Source organism: Bombus vancouverensis, chromosome 11, assembly GCF_051014615.1.
Source record: "Bombus vancouverensis nearcticus chromosome 11, iyBomVanc1_principal, whole genome shotgun sequence".
NCBI classification, from domain to species: Eukaryota; Metazoa; Arthropoda; class Insecta; order Hymenoptera; family Apidae; genus Bombus; species Bombus vancouverensis.
Window position 1 is genome coordinate 7,000,598 of NC_134921.1, and position 20,248 is coordinate 7,020,845.

The 20,248-nt window shown below is 43.1% G+C and overlaps 1 protein-coding gene across 12 annotated transcripts in view; it reads left to right on the plus strand.

Annotated features, from left to right (window-relative positions):
• Positions 1-20,248, plus strand: part of LOC117166476 (protein abrupt) — a 78,431-nt gene that overhangs the window by 36,026 nt on the left and 22,157 nt on the right. For 9 of the 12 annotated variants that reach the window (XR_013059489.1, XM_076622591.1, XM_076622595.1 and 6 more), the window contains exons 4-7: positions 8,860-9,096; positions 9,186-9,392; positions 9,979-10,141; positions 10,552-10,605. Coding sequence is in view for 9 of the 12 variants with exons in the window: in XM_076622591.1 (XP_076478706.1) it covers positions 8,860-9,096; positions 9,186-9,392; positions 9,979-10,141; positions 10,552-10,605 (661 nt within the window). In the remaining 3 variants the exon portion in view is untranslated. Of the gene's footprint in view, positions 1-8,859; positions 9,097-9,185; positions 9,393-9,978; positions 10,142-10,551; positions 10,606-11,033; positions 11,446-11,467; positions 12,423-20,248 lie in introns of those variants that run through there. The other 3 variants (XR_013059487.1, XR_013059488.1, XM_076622596.1) reach the window with 2 other exon arrangements.

Consider the following 20,248-nt stretch of genomic DNA (forward strand, 5'->3'; position numbering starts at 1 on the left):
TCATCCCTCGATTCTTTCTTCGTTTACCGTGCTATTACTTGCTGGAAATACTGAGCTGAATCACCTTCGGTGGCAACGGACTCTTAAGTCCGTCCCAATTTTTCTTTTCCTCGTTCAGTTTAGCTGGTCGTCGAAACAAATACCGGTATCATGGTTTCGTTAATCTCACGGTCGTTACTCATCGTTTTTAATTTCGAGAATTTTACCTGAGTCACTTTCACGCAGCATCCACCCACGGTATGTAACAGTACACGTATACAAGTGCACGTTACATGGTCGTTCTCTCTTTTACCCACTTTGTTCCTCCAGCGAAATGAATTGATCATTGAACTGGTCACGGTGTTTTTCGTTCCAACTCGGTTATTCATTCCCGAATGTAATTCCGCGCCATTGCATCATACGTCGTTCCTAGAACACCTGGTCGGCACATCTTATCAGGAAATCTTATCGAAATCGTACACGTTAAATTTAACCGCGGTAGATTAACCCGTTCGTTTCGTGATCGCTACGGGAATAAATCAGAGACTCGTATCCGCGGTTGCCCGACCGCGTGTTCAACTATCATAAAGAGAAGCAGAGTCTTTTGTAACACGGCTGTTTGTATATTAAATATAAGATTTTTTCTTCCCCTGCACTAAATCTCAATTTCCGCCATGGAAAGCGAGAACAACAGTTACATGAAACGATAGGGAGTCGCGAGCGTGAAATAGACGCGTGCACGTATAATTACGCTGGCGTACACCTACGTCGCGTGGACATCGTGTAACGATCCGTTAATAACGTTACCGTTAACCACGCATTAGTGGTCACCTCGGCTATTTGCATATCGGATCGGTAATTTCCATCTGACGCCAAGAGAAACGAGAGAGGAGGACGCGTGTTGTGTACCAGTTTGCGTGTAACGTACAGCAGCTAGCAAAAGTATTTACACACACGCCATAAGAAATTTGTATCTGTATATTGTGTGTTACATTAAAGATTTTAAAATTTCATTAGTATTGTGATAGGATTACATGTCTACTGTTATGATTATATCGGTAAAACTTAAATCTAATCTGAGAATATATAATAAATATGTATTTAGTAAAAAGAAAAAGATACTAGAATACAGCATGAATAACTGAACTATGCCATAAGTGTATATAAGTGTATGTATAAGTGGATAATAGTTTGTTTAAATATTTTTGCACTTATTGCTATGTACTTGCATTACCAGATTTGTCTCGAAATTTACCAATGTAATAATGACACTCGAATGTCATTACAGTGCTAATGAAATATAAAAACGTTTCGTTTAACACACGCAATATATTCATAAAATGTTTCTACAAGTGTTCGAATACTTTCGTGAGCAACTGTAGGCGAAACACACACGGCTGTATTAAACGTGTGGCCCGTCTACTAGATACCCCTTGCTACGGCATCTATGTGCGCCATTACGGAGAACCCGTGTGGCGGTGATTTATCCGGCGCGGTCGAATCGAAAACGTCCTCTTGATCCGAAATGAATATACACATACACATAGGTACGTAGTCGTGAATCGTGAATTTAAAATGCGCGGAAGATCAATCTGACCGATAACTGAAATAACAGTACGTTCCTCTAATAACTATCAATTACCAGTTTGCTATGGATGCTGCTGTGGGAACGTTCGAGGATTAGACATTCGAAATATGTATCTCTCATTTTTTTCTCTTTTCATGCTCTTTCCTTGTCTTACGAGTAGTGGTATCTACTCTTGAGAGGCTTGTGATATTTCGGGATATTACGAGATGAAAAGGATAACTTTTGGTTACACGTTGCTGAATATGACCAATGGTAAGAATTATGGAGATTTTTAGAAAAAGACTCTAGGAGGATATACATATATATATATATTATGCCTATTATGCCTAGAGTATATATATATTTAGATATGTAATTTCATTTTGCAGAAAGTTCTTAGTGTATCGACGAATCGATACAATTTTATTTCCAGTTCGGTGTCTCGACGCGGATTGCATCTTCTACCGAGTGTCTTCATATTTTAAAATATCTTGCCTCCCACCGACTGGCCGGCACATCTAAATATATACATACGGTTGGTGCTCGTGTCAATTTGCGGGAACACGGAATGCACGGAGACCAGGGAGCGGAGAAACGGAAAGCTGGACTCGCGCTTTCCTGTGTGCATGTCCTCACCGGGTCTCTCTTCTCACGCGCGTATTTAATTTCCAGGCGCGGCTCATCGTCGTCAACGTCGACGAGGGTCGTTCTTCGCCCGTAAACGTGCTCTCTACGCCTCTAATAAGCCTTCGTATTCTCGTTTTTCGTTAATGCGGCGTCTATGCACACGGTGCACTCGCATTACGCTTAATGTCGCACGGCCACAGCAGTCGTGCACATGCGGCCAGCAAATTATCGCCGGTATATTATTGTGCTGCGTGTGCGTATAACGTGTTCGTCCCGTCCTCTTTCGACGTTCGTCATTTTTTTCCCTTTCTTTTCTTTCATTCTGCTCCTTGTTCGGTTCACTGTTCGTCTCTATCTGTATTTCGTCGTACTCTGTCTCTTCCTTTACATGTCTCCCTTCCTTCCTTCATTTTTTTCTCTGTTTCTGTGTTTGCTCTCTTTCCAACTGTGTAACGTGGAGTACAAGCCAAGCGAAATGACGATGGCCGCGCGTGTACCGAGAGACACATTATACCTCCGTGTATTTTTATCAACGGAAGTGCGTAGTTGTACGTGCGCGCATTCCTGCACAGCCTGCGCCTGGAAAAGCGACGCTGAAGAAGGAGGGAGCGTGAAACGCGCCGCGTGTACAATGTACATGCGTGTATTTCTTGTTCCCGCCATTGTCGTCGGCACACGCGTCTCCCTCCATGCATCCGCTTCGTTCATTCCGGTCTTTCTTTGTCTTGCTACGTACGATTCTAGACATTTGGAATGATTAGATTCCGTTACTAGGAAGTCACGCAGTTCAGAATTACTCTGAGTGAACATCAGAACTCTGTTTATACGGATCTGTCAAGGAGTAATAGCAATTCAGCAATTCTTCTCACCACGCGTCTCTCTTGATGCGTCCACTTTGTAGATTCCAGTGTTTCTGCGTTTTACGTTTATTTTACGTTCAGTCTTGGTGTTGGAACGATTTGAATATAATTTGGGATTACTCTGAACTAGAACTCTATACGAATCCGGCAAAGATTAAAAGGAATTTGCCAATTCCTTCCACTGTCCATGATTTTTCTCCGAGTAATAAAGACTTTAGATAAGCGAATCCAATCGGCAGGAAAGAGATCGGTTAAACGAGAACTAATTAAAATTTCATTCCAATAAATGCAGTTCGGACAAACGAAGTGTCTATAGACAACGGACGTACAAAGAAGTTTATTGAATGCATTCAAGTATCGTTCGAATATCAATAGTCGGAGATCTTCCATCGTCCTCCAACGATTTCTTTCACAGGAATATCCAACGAATCACCCTGAGAAACCTATAATTGCGAGATAATAGTTTATCTAATTTCAATGAATATGATACAATTAAATGAAAACTGCCTTAATTTTCAAAATAAAAATATTCACGCGATATAGATCCAGTAGCAGTTCTGTGATACGTTCACTGGAAAGTACAAAAATTCTGGAAAAATGTATAAAAATATGGACTACCGCACAGAATTAAACAATGTATTTTCAAACGTTAAGGTCCCCGTTAGTATGAAAAATCCTCTTCGTTGGCACGACATCGCCTGACGAGTTAACGAAAAATTGAAAGTGGATTCGTTTAGGGGTGGCAAAGAGAAAGAGGGTAAACGCGTGGCGAAGTTTGATCGATACTCTGGCTACCCTCGAAGTTGCCTCGCGATTTGACTGGTTAACGCCAGGAAAGCTTAAAACATGCGTCAGTAAAACTCCAACTACCCAGATAAGAAGATAACGAAGAGTTGTGTGCACGCGTGAACTACTTGTCCGTGTATTCGTCTGTACAACGAAACTATATGCGTGGCCGGGGGACTGTAACGGCGAACGGACATGTTTCGTGAAGCCATGACGGCTGCGCGTTCACTGCATAACCGGATCAGAAACCATGCAATCGTATCTACTTTTCTGCTTACGCTTTAGTTGGGGTGCTTCGCCTACATGCGATCAAGATACAGCACCGACGCACGATTACAAGAACTTTTTTTTTTCTTCAAACGCTCAACGGTACAAACTCTCGCCACCTTTTTCCTTCATCCCTCGACAAGGCGTCTTCGAGCCGTGAACGAGTAAGTTCACGAGCATCGAAATCGGTCTAATCTCTGCTTTAAATGACTAATATACGCAGGAAAAATATTCTAAGTTTGGAATAATTTGTACCTATTTAATTGGTAACCGAATATATTTACGTAGAAAAGATCGTGTAAGATTGGTAAATACGAAATACGAAAGGTAGTTAAAGAAATTTAGTAGCCGCCTATCTATGCGCATACTAATTCGACAAGTAAATGTATTCGAAAAACAATGGAATTTACATTTTTACTTGTAGGAGCGTACATTTTTAATTGGATTGAAATTACTTAACGAATCACATTACACTTACGAAGTTTGCGTTAATATAATAAATGTGTACATTTCCTAGATAAGTATATTTATTACGAATAATGTACATCTTTGTATATACACATATTTATTTGATTTTATAGTCTTGCACTTTCGCTAAAATCCTGCATAAATACATACATTAACCAGCAACATTCACTTTTTATCTTTAACTGTGACACATATAAATATAAACGATTTCACATGGACAAGGTACAAGTGAGACGTTAGAGTTTCGAGGCAGATATAAATTTAGCGTTGAATCGTTAAGAGATCGGAGACCGTTGATCACGAAACGTAGTGGCACGACGAAGAGGAATTTAATGATAGTCCCCCCCCCCCCTTCCCTCGTCGTAATAATTCCTCTCATTTTTCCGCGTTAATTCTCATCAGCCGACGTTTTCTACGGATTCGCGTTAAAAGCACGATGCGAGATACCGCGAAACGTGGGAAACCTCTCGCCCGGTTTATTACGATGCTTTTGTAGTCACGCTCGCGGCGGTCAAAGAAATTTTCTTCGAATAGGTTTGCACAGGCTGTGCGACTCGGGTTTCCCGTGTGTATATCACATCGGTCGCGACTGCTACGGCCATAATTTTCTAGCCACCTGTGTGTGCAAGCGATCACGCTGGAATCCAGAGCGTCCGCTTTCTAAAAACCGTAAGTAATGCAAGAGCACGGAAGATCGTTCGATCGATTAAAGCGGTCGAACGAGAAGGTGCCGGGGAAGCTTCGTGTTTCTTTGCTTCGTGGATCGCTTCGTGATCGCGAGCTCGCGCGCGCGTATTGCCTTCGATAATTGATTAATGGAAATAAAGGAGAATGTATGAGACACAATGAAGGTGAACTAGAAGGAATAAACGGTTAGCTCCGGAATGCGCGGCATAATGTAAGCAATTACATCGTTTCTTCGTTTTTAGATCGCGACTGCCGATACCCAGGCCTACCGAGGAACTTGATGTGTTTTTAACGAGAATAAAATGGTAGCGAGATAGTGTAATAATTAATTGTTCGGTTATCTCGAATTTTATACGACACTGTCTTCGTTTCACTCGTCGAATATCGTCTTTAATGGATCGGAATACGATGGTAATTACTGCGTGGCATCCTTTTCTCTATTATTTGAACTTCAACTTGGATCTTTAATGCCTGGGAAAACGTACAATATTGATATTCGATGGAAATAGTGGCACATTAAAATAACATATCCCGGTCTGTTTTTAGATCACTATTGGTGAAACGTCGCTGAAAGTTATCGATCGAATCCGGCCCTCATTTTTACCCTCACTTTACGGTACTACTATGAAAAAGGAAATACGATGTTGAACTTTTCTTTTCTACCAGTTTTGTAATCGTGGGCATTCGGTACGAGTAGAAACTCGAAGCTTGAGCGATAATAAAAGGCTAAATGGCGTTGCAACGTGCGGAAGACTCGCCTTTAATCATTCATCGACGCGCTTGCAAACGTACTTTTCCCTGGTTGTTGACGGAATGCGTGCGCGAAATATAATTCCCGGCTCGAGGTGGCACGTCGCACGCGTATTATTACGTGTACGGCATCGACGTGTCTAATTACCTTCGATTCAATTTCGAAATTACGTTTCGATGGGAATTAATCTGCCTACATTCTTCCCTCGCGAAAACACATTAGGAAAGCATTTAAAAAGAAAAAATTAGATATACACAATGGAATCTCTGTTATCAGAACATCGATTAGTAATCGATTAATGGGAAATTTACGAATAATCTACCTTGTACTTTACATCTAACGAGGAGAAAACAAATATAAGAAACTAGTAGATTATTCGAATAATTCAATGGTAGAATTCATTATCCTCAGCGAGTACGATCGTACGTACACATTATAATACCTAATAAAATAAACAAGAAAATAATTCCTAGGAACGAATCTTATTCTTAGTTGCGTTCACAAAAAGTATGAGTTTGTCACCTAGTCATGATTAGTTTGAATAGTCCATTGTACGGAATTCCATTGTACATGAACTAAAGTATATGTATTTTACAACGATCGCGAAATATATTTTGGAAGGATGGCCTCTGTTTCGCTCATGTACGACGCACGAACATCCGTACAATTAATTATTGACCCGTTTTAATCGCGTTAGGTCTAATTAGTGGGGAGAGGGAGTCTCAAAGTTGTTAATTAAATTGGTTAATGCGATAAAGGAGACCATAGCGGAGTTCTCTTCGTTCCCTTTCTCTTCTCGTCTCTTTCGTTCCCCTTCTATTTCATGTCGGACTCCGTTCGTGTCTTTGTGTACCGCCCGCGCTATACTGCACCGCGAAGCGGAGAGAGATACTTTCAGCCACGGCGATTATTTCAATTATAGCGTGCAGCCTCAGGATCGCGAAACCCTTCTTCGTTGGTGTGTATATTCACGGTTTTGGAGCGAATAGCCGGCGTGACGAGTAAATGGACGCTCGCTTTTGCGAATGTTTATACCGCCCGATACGCTGTATCGTAATCCCATTCAGCACAGGCAACTATAATAAGAGTTTTTCAATCGAACGTGGATTGTCAGGGTGTTCTATAATTCTCTTATATCCGTATCTTTTATTATCTGACGCGAATTTCGTGAAATTTCTGACCGTTTCTAGATAGTACTCTGGGAGTAATTGCTTTTAAAATAGAATTTTCTCTAATGACTAACTGCGTGCGTTTATTGGCAAGCTTCTGTTTACGAAAGTCGCGTTATGACTAAGTCTCTGTCGTGTTTAGATATTTCTGGCCTGTGTTTATGCTTTAATAACGATATTATCCGTTTATCATAGGTTTAATTATTTTCTACTTGGCATAAATAAAAAAGGCGTAGCTGTATCAAAGTTCGATTTTAATTCTGAATTTAACTTTAAATTATGAGAGTGTAGATGGTTGAATTTAAATTGAACAGAATATTTCAATATTCTTCTTCAGACGTAATGTCAAGATAATAGTAAACAGCTAAGTACACTATAGTAAAGTAACACTATAACTACCGATGATTATAGTATACAATGTGTATTTTAATAAAAATAATTACAATAAAAAATCATTCAAATTCACAAAAATGGAGTGTTGTATATTTATAAAAGATAGTCTCAGAATTAACATCTCTCCAAGTTTCGCAAACTTAGATCCGCATCACTTTACGGCCTATAAAACATCCTCGAACTTCGAGAAACCTGCAGTCGAAAAATATCTCAGAAATCGATACGGCACAATTTTTCGGGGCAAATCAGTCTCGTCAGCCGGTCGCGGTTACTCCTTTCACGCGGCGAAATATTCGAAAGTAAAGAGAGAAAGAGAACGAGAAAAAAAAGAAGAAAATTCAACAGCGTCGAGTTTCAACCGGTCAACACACCGGTCGATATTACAAAACCTGGAACGATTATAACTCGCAACGGGTAAATCGATAGTGGCGATCGACAATAATAAATATTCTCGTGGTTCCCCCCTGCGCTTTTAGCGTATCACTGATTCGAAACGCTTCGTGTCTCGATAATCGAACCGGTGAGATATTCCAGTTTATGCATACCGGCCATTCTCGTTCATTCCTCTCGCGTTCTTGCGAATCCGTCGTTGTACGACACCTTTGGCCGCGAATCGTGTCGCCTCGAAATAACCGATGGTGGCGTTAGCGTTGGCAAGCTCTGGTAGTCATTAATTATAATTAATATCGATGCCGATAATGGCAAGCGCACCGTCGCCTCGCCGATCCGTATATTGCCGGGACATAGATCGGCGAGAACGCCTCTAACGTGTAAGTGCGCGCTATATATGTCCATATAAATTTCCATCTTCCATCGAGGATGATCGTTCCTGTTATACAGCCACGTTTATACAAGTGGTCAATTTGTAGGTTAGTTTGCTTGTTGGCTGCGACTATTAAAAAACAGAAGAATATAAACGACGAAGATGCACCATATAACGATAGAGGAAGAGAAAGAGAGAGCTAATGTGCACGGTATAGCCCATCCGAGTCGTTAAAAGCTACACGAAAGGTATCGTCGACGTGGATTAAATGTTGCTCGTTATACGTGTCGTGGTTGTAAATCGTCGTTGTAAATCAATTGACCAGACTTGGTCGGACTGAACGACCTGATAAATAGGATTAACTGATTTACATGAACGAGATTCGTCCGGGCAGCATCGATCATAATCAACGCTCTCGATAGCGTAATCTAGAATTCATTTTCGTCAGCCATATAAGATTTCTTCCGACTCAACGGTCTTTTTTCTTTTTCTTTTTTTTTTTTTTTTTGTTTTCTTCTTTTCCTCACTTGTTCGCTCTATAGGCGAATCCATGTCAGCATCCGATTGTGATCCTGAGGGACGTTGCCTCGTCCGATATGGAGTCGTTGCTGCGCTTCATGTACCACGGCGAGGTTCACGTGGGACAGGAGCAGCTGGCTGCCTTCCTCAAGACGGCGCAGATGCTTCAGGTTCGGGGGTTGGCCGATGTGAACAGCGGTGCTGCCACAGCGAAAATTCCACCTCCTTCGTCATCTGGTGGAAACAACGGTAGTGCACCGGTAAATATGAATTTTAATCTTTGAAATATTAAACTTAGTTTTAAATTGACTATCTAGTGTAATAACTGAGGGATATTTGATTTTCTCAGGCGACACCACGCAATCCGTGGCAAGATAACGGCAGGGGAGAATTGAACGAGGGTGCTTTGAGTCCTCCACCAGAGAAGAGACCTAGAAGTTATAGTCCACCGTTGGGTAACCACGTGGAGCAGAAAACTGACCTGCAGGAATCACTTCTGGGACAGGCCCTGGAAGGAGGACCCACGATACACACGACACCTACGAATAATGTACAGGTAGGAAGGAATTGTAGCGGCAAAAGAGTTAGAATTTGCTTCAAACCATGTTGTTGTTTTGCTTCGGAGTATCAAGACCGTTAGGTCTCAGGTATTGTTATGAACTCCGGGCAAAACAATGATGCCGCTACAGGTAACCGTTAAACGATACGAATTTGGATTTTTTAACCTTCTTCTGACGATTATAAATAAACGAACGTGATCGCAAGCGATTTAGTAAAAACTGTGACTAAAGGAATGTATAGATATCGTTTCGCGACAAGATAAATACACTAACGAATACACATATTGGTAATCTCATTATTCGATCCCCTACAGAATGTTACCTTGATTGGATCAATCCTTTTACAGTTTTACAGTGTTTAAAAATCTGCGAGTTAAGTTTTTTGAAAATATGTAGTCTGTAAATTACAAAATACGTGATTTGTTCTTTTCGATTTGTTAGTGCAATTTTCACGTATTTGTATATGATCCAATAATACAACCGTGTTTGTGATACCACTTTATTATACTGTCAGAAGATTAATAGTCTTAAATGAGATTTATGAAGACTGGATAAGAAAAGTGGAATTATTATTGGTTACAGACGCAGTCTACAGGCGACGAATCGAATTCAATGTCAGATGAAGAGGAGATGTCGAATAACGACAGTATCCTGAATTCCGTGAAGACGGAACCAAGCGACATTTTAAATGATTCTATAGAACACCATCGTAACTCGTTTCCTACGGCGCTCTTGGGAATACCAGGTAATTCAACCGAAATCAATTCAACTTTTTTTGCTCTTTATAATGATTTCTAATTGACGGCCAAAGAATAATAGCGCTGTAAGTCGAGATTTTGAAAATTCAAATTCAATGACGTCTCAATTTTTAAATGTAATCGTCCCTCTATCTCCGTAATTAGTTAAGTTGTAATTTTATTCTCTGTCTGTGCGTTTTAACGACGTGAAAAAGCATAAGTAATTTTTTATGGTAGTAAACGCAGAACATTATTTTATGAAAACTTGCAGTAGACTGACTTACACAACTACGACTCTCAGTCAACTAATCGAGATAGAAATGAAATGACGCCGAGTCGATTGACATTAATTTCCTGCTTAGAGTTGACGGATGGTGTAAGACAATTGTGTGATTATGATCGTAATTGATAATTACAGGACTGATACCAGGGCCATCCGGGATCCACGCGGCGAATCAGGATCCGAATTACGGTAAGTGATCAGAGTCAACGATTCGATTTTACAGTTTATTACGATTTCGTAGCCCAAGACTATAGTATCCTCCCGTCGATTCCCTCAAGACTCTGGTCTCTCGTTGTTGCGTTGAATGCATGGAACTCTCGTACCTCTCACAACCCTGCATCCCCTTGCCCAACTTAACCCTTTTTGAAAAAAGAAAAAAATATAATAAGAAAGAATAATAATAACGATAAAAGAATAATACAGAAACATGGCGAGTAACAGCGTTATCGTGGAGCTACGTCTCCGACGGCTCTTCGAGTTCGTTTACCGGAATAATATCGATTTTCTTCCGCAAAAAATGGTCTGCGGTCGTTAGAAACGGAATTGTTAGGGTTGCCATGCAAAGTCAAGCTCGACTCTTTTTAATCTCGAATTCTTTAAAACGACCCTTCTTTCAGTTAAAACTGTTTATGGATAAAAGAGAGGGTGGAGGTGTGGAAATGGCAATGAAGAAGGACAAAGTACACACGTTACCACATTCAGCAAACAGATAAAAATCTGATCGAAATAAAATTGATACCTGTGATATCTTGAGATTAAAAGAGTGAAAAATACATTTACAAAAAAAAAGTAGAATGTAATCTACGATTGGATCATAGATATTCAGGGAAGTAAAAAAAACACACACACGGATTCGGGGGCGGGAAACAGTGTGACAGGAATGACAAAAAAAAAAAAAAAATAAACGGAAGTAAAACAAAAAATGTTAAAAAAAAAGAGATAAATGAACGGAACGGGAAACGAAGGGCTGTGGGAGAACGGAAAAAAATTGAATAGTGTTTAAGGGATCGTACGAGGTTGGCTGAGGACTGACATTGGCTGGTGGTTCCAGGGCGATGGCAGCCCTCTGGAGGAGACGGTTCAAGCTCGAGTTCCGGTTGGTTGCCGGGTACGTCCTCCGCGAGGAACGACCACACCGGGTCTGGAACTTACCAGAGCGGAGTGCACAACTCGAAAGGTCAGGACCTGTCGTCTCTGCTCCAGCAGCATCATCATCACCATCAGCTCCACGCCACCAGCCAAGCGTCGCAGCAACACGCCCTAAATGCCTTGAACTCGCTCAACTCCCTGAACAGCCTGAATACCGAGCAGCTGACGATGATGCATCAGAAGCTGCAGAACAATCTTCAAACGTTGCAGCAACAGCAACAAACGGCCAGCGCGAAAAACGAGCTCAATCTGATGCTTCAATCGTGCACCAAGGAGAAGATTCAAGAGAGCATGGCGTTGTTCCATCAACAGACTCATCGTCGGTTTCACCAGCAACAGCATCATCAAACCGACAACACGAGCCAATCTGGCAAACCAAAGTGTCCGGAGTGCGGGAAGATCTATTCGAACAATTCGAACCTCAAGCAACACATCGTGAACGTGCACACAGTTCAAACCGAGTACGTCTCCTGTCACGTGTGCAACAAGCAGTTCAAGACGAAACAATACCTCCAGATACACCTTCTGTCGATGCATGGTATCCGGAAACGGAAAAGTTACCCGTTGTATCAGATGCAGACGCAGATACAACAGCAACAATCGTCGGGTGGCCAAGTGTCTGGCGGCCAGCAATCGCAGCAACAATATGCGGCACCAGAAAGATGGTCGAACGAGGACAAACAGTGATCGGAACGCGTGTCTTGCGTATCGTTGATCGATCAAAGAATTGACGAGACACGCGTGTTTCCCTTGGACGATGTTTAGGGCTGAAAAGAGAGGGGTCGATGAGAGTGGATGCTGGCAATCTGTATGGTTGACCCTAAGGAACTTTGACGAATAGCTGGGAATATTCCCGAGTAAGACAACTGACCTCGCAATAATACTCGTAGTAGATGTACATATACACTATTGTAAAACTGCATAGGGAAGTTAAGTGTTTGTTCTTCGCGTAGAACATCCATAGATAGATAGTTTTTCTCTTTTCTCTCTTTCATTTTTTTTTTTTTTTTTATTCATTTCTACCGATAGTTAGAACAAAAGAACGGAGGTGGCGATAGGCAGAAGGAGGGCGAAAGAGGGTGCTGATACGAGGATTGGCCGACCTATTTTCGTATTGTACCGCAGTGCGCAGCCAATCCTTCCAGGCAGCGATAAGTAAGCGCCCGCGATTGGCCGACAGAGACTTCTTGAAATTCTCGCCCGTATTCTTATCGGCATAAATAGTAGCGGACGAAGAAAGAAGGATGCGTCAGCCTCGTTTCGCGAAAAGAGAGAGAGTCATTCACGGGAAAAACGTCGATAGAACTGTATTCACCACTTTTGAGGATTCACGGCCTTTAAGAGGAACCGAGCGAATAGAGAATTCTAAAGAAATAGCTGAACCGGTGAAAATAACGTTTCTAATAGAACCGAATCTTATCGTGAATATTTCTCTTCTTCTCTCTCCCTTTTTTTTTTTTATTTGTTTTTCTTTTGAAACGAATCACATTTTTTTCTCTCTTTTTAACCGCTGATAAATTCTTTCGCTTGTGTCAGTGTGCAATTAGATTGACCGAATTACGACGGTGTATCTTTATAGGAAAAGAAAAGAAGAAATGGAGCGAATTATTTCCGACCGTGGCGTTAAAACGAACCGAATTCAGGGCGTAATATTCGCTTGTCTTTTAACGTATGTCTCTGCACAGGGTGCTTTTAAAATATTGACACGCGTGGCTAAAACCGGTAGCCAGAAATGCAGCGTCCCATTTACTCTCTGTCGCTTCCTCATCTTGACGCGTCACAGTTCGCCCTGCAATCGTATGTAAATGTGTGTCCGCTTGTGTACGTCTCTCCCTGTGTGCATTTTCAGAGGCACGAACGAAACGAGGCTCGGTACCACACATACGTACACACATCGAATGCCCGCGCACATTTAGGCTCACGGAATTACGAGGCAGAAAGAGATAGACTGGCTTGTATTGATCTCGAGGATTCAACAAACAGCACCTACTGCCTCCCGCTCCTTCCTCTCTAACTTTACCTTACTCTTCACCCTCGACCTCACCCTATCTCTCGTTTCGTTTTCCACGTGTTCCATAGGATTCAACTTGTCTCTCGGACAGAGTTTGATGAGCCCCTCCTTCTCGATAGTTTCTGAGCCAGCTTGTTAGCAGACGTTTGCTTCAATTCTCCTCATTTTCCACGCGAATTAGATCTGACACGGTGAATTTCAAGTTCGTTTATTCAAATTGCATTTTTACGATCGGTCACTTTCAGTTCTACTCGAGATAGCAGATAGCAGATATGTATATAAGAGTTTATTTTGTATTTTCTAAACTTAAACTGCAATATCACGCGAAAAAGGCTTTGCATTACGGTATATGTGATATCAGGCCGATCTATACCATTCACGGATCGAATCGTTAACAGTGTGAGTGCGTTGTCAGCGTCGAGCCATTGGATCAGGGTTTTTCGAGGGTGAGGAGAAGAAAGTTGCACAGGACACGCGATACAAGACCCTAGTGAGCGTGGGCCACGCGATGCTAGTACACGATCAGCCTATCACCCCTATTGCGAACCCCTGGCAAAACAAACCCTGCCGGCTTATCCAATTCCACGGCATTTCCACGAATCTCTTCCATCTCCTGTCTGTGCTACCCAACCCTGACGCTCGTAGTTCCGACGTAAATGGAGGAGGAGACTCGCATTTGTTCCAGCCACCCTCTCGCTTTCTCTCTTCGTTCATTCTAACCCTTCCTCCCACCCTTCGTTTTTGCCTGCGCCTTCTCCGTTTTTACCTTCAACCCGCAATCCCTGCCATTCAAGCGGTCGGTTAGATCGTCTTGTTCTTATTTCTTGGAGTGAAACTACGTCACCTTTGAGAGCCAGTGAGCATCTAAAAGCATTCGCCGCTTTGGTTTCAACCGACACCACGAGGAAATGGTTCTACTTCCTGCTGTCGTTAAAGATGATGGCTCGCTAGCATATGTCTTTCTTCCATTTTTGCTTGTTTCTTCGTTTTTTTTTCTTTTTAATCTTACGTGCAATTAGTTTCGAGTGTCATCATCATCCTAAGTTTAACGATTGTCCTAGGTCAAGGATATTTTGGATTTCAAACAAGTGGTTTCAGGAAGAGTTTTTTTTTTGAATTTTTGCATCTGTCGCTACTTTTTGAAATATTTAGAGTCAAACAATTTGTAGATTTAACAAATTTGAATTCCTAGACATTCGGGTGAACATCGCAATTCCATCGAACAGAAATTTTTTTACATTGTTCACAAGTTTCTTAATGCTAGAATCACCGAAGGTGGAAGTATAAAATTGATAGCATAGAAATGAAAATAGAAGCTTTGAAGCAAAGCTTTATTCATATTCATTATCCAAAAACTCATTGAAATGCCCAAAAGTGCATCGTTATAAATCCACAGGTCTATAGAATTAGTTTGGTGATTTTACTGTTAAATAAATAATACTTTTCTCAATCCTCAATCACCACTCGAAACGCTCGAAAGGCTTTTTTCCGCTTTTTCTCCAATTTTCTCGCCATTACACTGGAAATCTCCACGTAAGCTGGTGAAATCGGCTCTCCGTTCGCCGCTTCACAGATTACAGTCATCTATCACCCGGATTCGATCCGGATAACCTAACCGTCCGTTTCGGACTTCGCTAGATTCTTATCAACTTGATAAGTTTGTCTGATAAAAGCGGCGTGTCTCTTCTATCGTCTAACCGACGTTCCACGCCGTGTACGTAATATCTTTCGACATACATTGGGAAGAACAACTGTGAGAGAAACTGCAGGGAAAGTATGAAAGTGATCGCGTGATTATCGTAAAGAATGAACGAAAGATCGGTTGTGTTACGCGCGTCACGTAGTTGAGGAGGACCACGAAAAAGAATAAGTTTTCCCGTCTTTAATTCCACACGCCTGCGTCTCGCATCTTACTTCTCCCTTGCTCGCTTGACGCAGAATACTGATTCTTCTCTTGGCCGAGAACTAAGGGTGGCATTAAAAGTTTCGTGGAAAAGAAGTCGAGCAAATAACACGCGAACGTATGATCGATTGCGTTCCCTAGGAAAGTGTAATCTGCCTTGGAAAGTGGTTGGGGAGAAGGGCAGAGCGGAGAGACAAAGAAGAGAGGAAGAACAGGAAATGAGATGGGATATAAGGATATTGTGGCCCACTTTGCCGTCGACGATCAGATACATAGAGGCTTTGGGGCTGGTAGAAAAAAGATGGCCACTCATAGAGGGCAGGGTAAGATCGGTAGAAGAATAAAAATGGGATTTCGTGCGATAAGCGAAACGTAGACCGTTGAGTTCAAATGTTTGCTCGTTGGATTCGCTTCTCCTTTTACCTCGTGGTTGCGTATTTTTTGGTCTCTGCTACTCTTTTTTTTTTTACTCCCTCTTACCAAGGTTCACCTTATCCCGATTTCATCCTGCTGGTTCTTCTCGTTTCTTGTCTCCTTAATGTTCTGGAATCCCCTTTTTCCTCGCTTTTACCCCTCGTGGCATCCACGTGTTGGCGGAACGTGCGGGAGGAAAGGGGATGATCGACCAAGCCGAAGGGCGGTTCATCCTATATTGCGTCGTCTGGACAAATGACAATTGCAATTCCCTTTTGGAATCTATCGCATTAGTCTACTGTCCGGACGCAAAGTCGTTAGATCGCTGCGTAAAACTGTCTGTTCCTATCTTTTCTCCTTCTAATTTCGTTAACAAAGAGGGACAACGATAGAAACGCGGTGAAATTAAAGGATAGGATAAGGTAGAGTTATTTAGGTTAGAAGTATCTCTGAGTCCTGCTATATTGCCTCGAAAAGAAGGAAAAGAAGTTGAACATACACGAGTTTCAACTTGGTAATATTATTTTAGCTAAATTTATCGTAACTATATTTAGTTACTTAGCGATGGTATTGCGTCAGTTATTCCGGATTGACTAATTTCCACGCGTGTTTTCGTCGTGAAGAGTCATTAACAGAATTGACAGGAGGCTCCATTAACGTAAAGAATAGCAACGAAACTAGAGTAAAGAGTCACGAACGCCTTGACAGTGATATTCGTCTAGCTCTAACTTTTCCACGAGTTATGCGTCGCAGACGTTGCCACTCGAAATTACGAAAGTTTGGCGCGCCATCAAGAAAAATGACGAACGGAGAGTGCGCGCGGTTGGAGCGCGCGTGTCACATGGCGCCTTGTCCCTTTTGTTATTCTACTCGTGCACAATCCAGGTATCGCTCTTAGTCCCATCTTATCGATTCTTCCCTTTCAAAACCGAATAAAAAATAGAGGTAGGGGAAACTTGTCCGGCTCCCGTAGAGATTTCGTAACGCACGAAGAAAGAGGACACGATACGGTGGAATTAATTAAAGAAACTAAATCCCACCTCTTTTATGAACGGAGCGAGCATCTTAATTAAATTTCTCTCTAATTGATAACGGTGGTGGTCCTACTCTTCATGCACTTGGATACGTATATCGGAGTTCATGTTATATAAATTTTCTAATTTCTGACCAGCACAGAATGCATAGGTCTCTCTCTCTCTCTCTTTTTCTCTCTCTCTATGTGCAGGCATCGCGTACACCAGGCTTATTCCGCCTAGAGCGTATCGATTGTTCCGCGTCGAACGTAGAGGAACGATAGAATGAGATTGGATTTCACGGTTGCAGCAACGACGGATGGGGTGGTGGTGCAGCACACTTTAGCAGGAAGATTGATTAAGCTGCCGCAGCCACCGCCGCCCACGCGAGGTATATTAAAGACGTGACCCGACATAAAGGAACCCCCTTCGTCTTCAGCTACCATCCGTCTCTTTCTCTCGCTACATCCACCCCTATCTTCTCTCTGACCACATTGATTTTCCACGCCACTCTCCATCTTCTTCCTCGCTTCAACTTCCTTCTTCACCCAGTGATTTTCTCCACTGTAAACTCTCTTATCCTTCTCTTACTTCTCAGTTTTCTCGAAGAAGTACAAACAAGTACGATGGAAGAAACGTTCCTTTCTCGTTCTCCTTCTCCTCGTCGTTGTTATCGTCTCGAGGTCTGCGGTCCTCTATCTATCGGGGACTCGTTGTTTACTTTAGCTGTAAGCTCGGGCTACCCGAAGAAGAAGAAGAAGAAGAAGAAAGTGAGAGAGAGAGAGAGAGAGAGAGAGTTCTCTGGTCCTTGGAAAGCTTTGCAAGTTTGATTGAATTCCAACGAGTGGCCGGTATCAGGAAATGGACAAGTTGCTTCGAGGTCTGTTTCACCTTACCCGTCTCCGTCTCCTCACCCTCTTCTCTCTACTTTTCACCCCTCTTTCCCCACATCTCTTCGTTTTTTTCCCTCTCTCCAACACGCCGCTGTCTGCTAGAAAGCTTTTAGCCTTTCCTATCCGAGTTTCGAGTCCAGACTGCGAGCGTTATTTTCGGTTCTCACGTTCGCCAGGAGGGATTAGAGAGGACGCGAGAGATTATAGAGTTTCGTTATTGCCGCGCTAAATGTTCGTTCTCGGTGTAGTTTCTGAATTAAAGGCGACCTGGACGCGCGTATAGTGCTTTTATTAAAAGCTCGCGCGCCGCTTCAATTTTAAAACAGTCTCGCGGACAGACGTATTTGAAATTAAAATAGAGCTTGAAATTAAAGCGGCGAGGAAAGAAAGGAAGGGAGGAGGTCGAGGATAGCGAGGGAGAGAGAATAGATATTTTATTCTGTCAGAGATATTTATGTCGAACGACCCTTTTTGTTCTATGCCGCTAATGTTCTATTTCTCATTTGAGCTCGTTTTTTTCTTCTTCCACCTTGTCCTAGATTGCATTTTTCATGAAGATCCCGCTAGGTTAGGTTCGTCCTGGCCATTGTCACGAATTTTCGACGCTGCGTAGATCCCAGGGAATCCAAGGACCATCCACTTTTCTCTATAGCAACTCCTCATCAATTTCACCGAAGGTAACACCCCAGGGCCGTGTTCTGTCTCATTCTTCGTTGCTTCGCTATATCGCTATCTAACGTGTTAGGCTTTTGTCAACTCGGGATATCCGTTTTCCTTGGATCCCCCGCTGGGAGGGTTTCTCGAATAGATTCTATACGATTTCGAACAGTTGGTCGTTTCCAGATTTTTCACCGATGTTAAACAGTCAGTGAAATTCCATTTATTTCCCCGTGATTTACGACGCACGTCAATCGTACAATTAATCTTAAGAAACTTAATTACACGCCGCTCGTTATCATCGTGTGACGTGGCTCATCCCTTTCGATTAAAGGACGCACGAGCTACTTCCGAGAAAGAAAGCTCGTATCTCTTCTCGTCGGTAAATACGTTCGAATTAGCTGGCCCCTATCCGCGGAGACGACGCAACAAATGTCCTCTAAAAATAAGGGAAGAAACGGGAACAGAGGAGCGTTCCAGGCGAAGTTGGTTGAGCGACGCGCAAAAGCCATCGGACGTTTTCATGAACGAGGAAGAGAGGGACGAGTTGTGAGAAGGCGAGAGACGGTTACGAGGGCAGCAGCAGAGCGAGATGGGGGAGGAGGGGCTAAAGTGAGAGACAGAGCAAAGAGAGAGAGAGAGAGAGAGAGAAAGAGTGAGAGGCCGTGCTTCCCCCGAGGGTCCCGGGATCGATCCCTGTGCAATTTCCCGCACATGTCCGCATTGATCTGCCCTCACTTGCCCCCGGCGCCCACCCTTGCCACACTGAACCACCGCCACCCCCGCTGACGCCGTCACTGACGCCACTGCCGCCACCGCCAACCAACCACCCTTAGCTTCCTCAGGATCCCCACGATCGTCCAAACACCCGTCTCTCACGCCGTTTCACTGTCCAAAGTCGTTCGAACTACTCTTCCAACCATCCCCGCGGATTCAACCCCTTATATAGTTTTCCCTCTATAGTAGCGTGCCTTAGAAAGAGGAACGGCGCTTGACACGCGGGTCTTGTCACGCGTCACACACGCGATACGCCCCGAGGCATACACGATTTTTCAATTTAAGGAAAAAGAAAGAAGGAAAGGGAGACACCGATACTATGTATTGGGTTTCGTGATTGGCAGGTTCTTCCGGTCTCCCAGGGGATTGTACGTCTCTCGACAAACGTGTCGCTTTGGAATTTCGTATATCCTCGCGACGTCAGGGTTAATTAAGAGAACGACGGAAGGGAGGAATTACCGGTGTAGATGTAACAAAGAACGCGCGAAAACGAGTCGACGAGCGAAAGGACAAAAGTTATTCGCCCGAGCACCGCGACGCTCTTCACTTTTTCTCGCCGATTTTTTTTCGCCTTTTCTCTCTCTCTCTCTGTCTCTCTCTCTCTCGCTCGCTCTTCGTGGAGCTTCACGAGAAGGCTCGTAAAAACTTGGTTCTGACAAGGGGCGTCGCGGTGGAAGTGGATGCGCACGAGGGCCACGAGTTCGTAGGCAACAACGTGGGCCACCTAAATTAAACTTTTCTCTCCCGGTTCTCTCGCGCCACGTCCCTCCCCACCTCTCTGTCCGTTCACCGAGCCCCCATACATCAGCCTGTCATAAACCTAAGCCGTGCCGAGCCGCGTTCGATGTAACCGATCGTTAAAGAAACTTCGCTACCGGAAACCAGGTGTACCTTCCGACGGGAATAACCGTTCGAAGGAACTCGACGCGCGGCACGCGGGACGGATAAAGAGCGAGGTTATTGATCGCTTCGAAATTGCTCGACTTCCCGAGGAAACGCTAAACTGGGCCTATTG